Raw genomic sequence first — 5,647 nt, 5'->3', positions numbered from 1 at the left:
AATGATCGGCAGATACCGAATTGCAAAAGAGCGAATACTATGGAGAGAGAGAGTAATCGAAATCAATCTGCTGGGCAGCTAAACACTTGAGAGATGTACAGAGAGAGAGTGTAGCTGTGGGAGAGCCCAGGCAAAGCCTTATCATCACAGACTGAATCTGATAGCCATGCAGCTGCTTATAATTACCACAGAGCCGGCTAGAATTTCCTCAGTTTGTTTCGCTACGCCAATGCGTTGACAGTGTTATTTTCTATATAAAATTGTCATAGCAAAATACAATAATTCATCGCGAATTAGTTATGAAGCTACTTGGTCACAAAACGAGTTTCGCGGCTTTGCTGCTGCTCTGTTTGCTGAGCTGCGTCTCGGCCTACAATTATCTGGTGGTGCTGCACACGGCAGCCCGATCCCACTACCACGTGGGATCGGCACTGGCCAAAGGTCTGGCTGCAGCGGGTCATCAGGTGACCATCGTCTCGCCCTTTGAACTAAAGAAGCCAATTCCGAATATTAAGGATGTGCTTGTGCCCAGTGTTATGGAGGTCATGAAAGGTAAAACAATCATTCTCATTATCTTTCTTTATCTGTGGGATTCTCCTATTTTCAGGCCACATTGGCAACCTGTTGAACAAATCGAAAGAGCCTATACTCACGCGTACCATTGGCTTCTATCATATGGGCCTGTCCATAACCGATGCCCTGCTCAGCGATCCCAATGTGGTGGCGCTAATGCAAGCGAATCAAACCTATGATGCCGTCATCTCCGAGGTCTTCCTGAATGAGGCGCATTTCGGACTGGCGGAACATTTTAAGGCGCCGCTCATTGGTTTGGCCACTTTTGGAGCCATCAGCTGGAACACAGATCTGGTAAGACTTACACAATAAATCCACAAATAAAAGTTGTTTAAGTTTTATTTCCGCCCTCAGGTTGGAACTCCGTCACCGCCCTCTTACGTGCCGCATGCCATGATGCGCTTCTCCGATCGCATGACGCTGCTGCAGCGCGTGGCAAATCTGGCCTTTCTCTCTTACGATTATCTCTTCCAGAACTTCTACTACCTGCCCCACCAGGCGGACATCTACAGGAAGTACTTCCCCAATAACAAGCAGGACCTCTACGAAACGCGCAAAAACACAGCCCTGGTCTTGCTCAACCAGCACGTCTCCCTGAGCTTCCCACGTCCCTACTCGCCCAACATGATCGAGGTGGGTGGCATGCACATTAATCGCAAGCGCCAGCCACTGCCCAAGGACATCGAAGAGTTTATCGAAGGAGCCAAACATGGAGTAATCTACTTCTCCATGGGTTCCAATCTGAAAAGCAAGACCCTGCCAATGGAGAAGCGCCAGGCCCTGTTGGACACCTTCTCTCAGCTGAAGCAGCGTGTTCTGTGGAAGTTCGAGGACACTGACTTGCCCGGCAAGCCAAAGAATGTCTTCATCTCGGACTGGTTCCCACAGGACGACATCCTTGCCCACAACAATGTGATTGCGTTCATCACCCACGGTGGATTGCTGAGCACCACGGAGTCGATCTACCATCGCAAACCCTTCGTCGGGATTCCCATCTTTGGCGATCAGTTCCTCAACATGGCGAGGGCCGAGCAGAATGGCTATGGAGTGACAGTGAACTATGAAGAGCTCACAGCTCCCAAGCTGCTGGCAGCCATTGAGCGGCTCATCAAGGATCCAGAGGCCACCAAGAAGGTGCAGGACATGTCGGATCGTTATCGCGATCAGCCAGAGACACCGCTGGAACGTGCAGTCTTCTGGGTGGAGCATGTAACCCGCCACAAGGGCGCCAAGTACCTGAGAAGTGCCTGCCAAGATCTCAGCTTCGTTCAGTACCACAATCTGGATGCCATTCTGCTGCTGTACGGTGGCATTATCTTTGTTTTGTACTGTTTGGGTCTGCTGATTCGTCGCTTGTGGCGTTTTCTGCAGGAATTGTTTATTGGCAGAGCAAGTGACAAGTCAAAGTCGAAGGCGAAACTTAATTAGAGTTCAGGTTGGAGTTCTAATTAAGTATTTTTGTAGCAATAAATGTTTAGGTGTACAGGATACGTTTAGCTACTGCTCTGTGTTTGAAATTAAACAAAAAATGTATCACAATTTAACAGAAACCAAAAAGAATAAATGTCGAGTCAGCCCATAACCCCCAGCGGGCATCACCTAAAACATTTGAGTTCCCATAACATTTGTTCTCTTCTTTGTTTAAATATGTTTTGAAATATTTACGCAGCAGAAAGCAACTTCAGAAGAGCAGCCATCAGGTAGAATAAAGCTTATTTGATCGTCACCAAAACCCAAACGAAAGCCGGTAATCAAAACAAAACAAAACAAGCCATAAACGCAACGTCTAAAAGAAAGAGAGAACACAAACGCAAACCAACGAACTGATGAAGAGAGAGCGCGAGGGAGCGAACATGCTAGAACATTATGCAACTGTAAAAGGTGGTGCAGCGCTCTCTTGCGAGACAACACATGCGAGCACAACGAAGTTTGTTGTTGAATTTGCCAGTAGGCCAGCAGCAGGTAGAATAAACTTTTCTGAGCGATGCGCCGAAAAGAGAGCGCATTGCGGGAGCACAACACCCTCAACAATTTCATCATGCGTTAGACGGCGTCGATAATGCCAGTGGACGCCACGCTTGAAACCAAACGAGCGTGGAAAGAGAGAGAGAGAGAGGTAGAACAAAAAAAAGAGTTGCGCATACAATGAAGCTCGCAATCATATCGATACGCACGATGCGTATGTAGATTGTGTGTGTAGATCTAGGAGTCAAAATGCTAGGCAAAGGTTTTATGCTGCGTAATGCTGATGCAGCGAACCAGGTAGACGGTCTAACCAAACACTTGAGTTGGGGGGGAAACCGTTTTACACATACAAATCCAGGGTCGCAGGGTACTACTCCAGCCGTAAAGACTTAGCCAGATGGTTGGCTGTCTGTCTATAATTACCCCACAGCCGACGTGAATTTCCTCAGTTTGTTTCGGGGCGCCGACGCGTAAATATCGATAGAATATCAGCTGAGTTCGGTCGAAAGCTACAGAAGCCCAGAATACATACATATACACTATTTCACAACTGGCAGTGATTAGGCCACCAATTAATCGTATTTAATTCTCACACCAGCCATGAAGTCACTTGGCCTCAAAACTAGTTTCGCGGCTTTGCTGCTGCTCTGTTTGCTGAGCTGCGTCTCGGCCTACAATTATCTGGTGGTGCTGCACACGGCAGCCCGTTCCCACTACCACGTGGGATCGGCACTGGCCAAAGGTCTGGCTGCAGCAGGTCATCAGGTGACCATTGTCTCGCCATTTCCACTGAAGAAACCCATCAAGAATATCAAGGATGTGGGCGTGCCCGGTATGCTGACCGCCATGCAGGGTGAGTACACATTTTGGTGGGTCTAGGGGGGAGTGTCCAGACAATTGTATAATCAAGTGCAGCGCAGCCTGTTGCTAGACGATCGATTGATTTGTGTTAATACCCTGAGAGAGAGAGGGGAGTATCAGTTGGTACCAAAGAGAGCAATTTCGAACGCAGAGAGCATGGAATATTTTCGGAAGAAAGAGCAGAAGCAAGAGAGAAAAAGAAAGAGTATGACACCATCATGACAGATGTACATATGTGTTTAATATATATTTATAATATTTTGATTGGCAAATAATACCATAGACAACATATCACCTTCATATATAAACGCATTCGAGCCACTGGCTTATCGTATTACACAATCTAATCAGCACTTGCATTTCCAATGACCATTTGCAGGCAATATGAAAAATCTGTTAACCTCTTCAAAGGATCCGATTATACAGCAAATTGTACATTTCCATCACATGGGCCTGAACATAACCGAGTATCTGCTCAGCGATTCTGCGGTGGTTGAACTCATCAACTCGAAGCAGAACTTTGATGCCGTCATCACGGAGGTCTTCCTCAACGAGGCACACTTCGGACTGGCCGAGCACTTTAATGCGCCGCTCATCGGATTGGGCACTTTCGGGGCCATCAGCTGGAACACCGATCTGGTAAGACTATCCCAGAGTTAGCCCAAAGAATGGATACCTTTTACGCTTCCTTTTTGTAGGTTGGAACACCCTCACCACCTTCGTATGTGCCGCATGCCCTGCTCAAGTTCTCCGATCACATGTCGCTGGTGGAGCGCGTGGCCAATCTTGCCTTTGTGACGTACGAGTATCTCTTCCTGAACTTCTACTACCTGCCCCTCCAGGAGGCCATCTACAGGAAACACTTCCCCAACAACAAGCAGGACTTTTACGAGATGCGCAAGAACACTGCGCTGGTGCTCTTGAATCAACACGTCTCCCTGAGCTTCCCACGTCCCTACTCGCCCAACATGATCGAGGTGGGTGGCATGCACATTAATCGCAAGCGCCAGCCACTGCCCAAGGACATCGAAGAGTTTATCGAAGGTGCCAAACATGGAGTCATTTATTTCTCGATGGGCTCCAACTTGAAGAGCAAAGATCTGCCCCTGGAGAAGCGTCAAGCCCTTTTGGACACCTTCTCTCAGCTGAAGCAGCGTGTTCTGTGGAAGTTCGAGGACACTGACTTGCCCGGCAAGCCAAAGAATGTCTTCATCTCGGACTGGTTCCCACAGGACGACATCCTTGCCCACAACAATGTGATTGCGTTCATCACCCACGGTGGATTGCTGAGCACCACGGAGTCGATCTACCATCGCAAACCCTTCGTCGGGATTCCCATCTTTGGCGATCAGTTCCTCAACATGGCGAGGGCCGAGCAGAATGGCTATGGAGTGACAGTGAACTATGAAGAGCTCACAGCTCCCAAGCTGCTGGCAGCCATTGAGCGGCTCATCAAGGACCCAGAAGCCACCAAGAAGGTGCAGGACATGTCGGATCGTTATATCGATCAGCCAGAGACACCGCTGGAGCGTGCCATCTTCTGGGTGGAGCATGTAACCCGCCACAAGGGCGCCAAGTACCTGCGAAGTGCCTCCCAAGACCTGAACTTCATTCAGTACCACAGTCTGGATGCGATTGTCATACTCTATGGCGGCATTATCTTCGCTTTCTACTGTCTGTTTGCGCTGATTCGTCTGCTGCTGCGCTCGCTGCAGGAATGCTGTGCCGGCAGGGCAGAAGACAAGTCAAAGGCAAAGCCAAAGCCAAAGGTCAAACGAAATTAGAGTCCATCCCTAGTTGTAACATAAACCAGTTTAGGTCAATTATTTGTCCATCACTGCTCTGGAATTTTCCATGTGATTTTATATATTTTCTTTGTATTCTTTGACTACATTTTTAAGCCGCTTGGAGATGCTAAAGAATCGAAATATTAGGCTCAATAAATGGTGCTAAGTTACTGGCTGTAACTTCTGGCTGTCCTTTGGCACACAACGATAGATCCGTTAAGAGTTTATCTATGTACAATATAGATCTTAGTTATTTTTTGCTGTGCTCTTGAAGAGCTCATAAAAATTTCATTTGATTTTTTTGGGTGTGTGCGGTTGCTGTCCGGGGGACTGCTTTGGGGACCCGCGGGCTGCTGCGAAACTTGTAAACTAAAATGGGAAAATATTGTGAAACTCTATCGAAAAAATGCCATAGTTTTGCCGCTGCACTGTGCCTCTCTCTCTCTCTCACACTGCTGATT

At 47.9% G+C, this 5,647-nt stretch overlaps 2 protein-coding genes across 2 annotated transcripts; both read left to right on the top strand.

Moving 5' to 3' along the window:
- The first annotated feature begins 271 nt into the window (after positions 1-271).
- On the top strand, positions 272-2,064 carry LOC117585017 (UDP-glucuronosyltransferase 2A1-like). The gene is made up of 3 exons (XM_034274258.1): positions 272-552; positions 608-867; positions 928-2,064. The coding sequence occupies exons 1-3, from the start codon at positions 300-302 to the stop codon at positions 1,999-2,001; spliced, it is 1,587 nt and encodes a 528-aa protein (XP_034130149.1). The 5' UTR covers positions 272-299; the 3' UTR covers positions 2,002-2,064.
- Positions 2,065-3,000: 936 nt separating this feature from the next.
- LOC117585016 (UDP-glucuronosyltransferase) lies at positions 3,001-5,353 on the top strand. Its single transcript, XM_034274256.1, has 3 exons — positions 3,001-3,391; positions 3,779-4,038; positions 4,098-5,353. The coding sequence occupies exons 1-3, from the start codon at positions 3,139-3,141 to the stop codon at positions 5,181-5,183; spliced, it is 1,599 nt and encodes a 532-aa protein (XP_034130147.1). The 5' UTR covers positions 3,001-3,138; the 3' UTR covers positions 5,184-5,353.
- Positions 5,354-5,647: the final 294 nt, after the last annotated feature.

The sequence above is a fragment of the Drosophila guanche genome, unplaced genomic scaffold, assembly GCF_900245975.1.
Source record: "Drosophila guanche unplaced genomic scaffold, DGUA_6, whole genome shotgun sequence".
Classification (NCBI taxonomy): domain Eukaryota; kingdom Metazoa; phylum Arthropoda; class Insecta; order Diptera; family Drosophilidae; genus Drosophila; species Drosophila guanche.
This window is presented reverse-complemented; position numbering and strand designations above follow the sequence as displayed.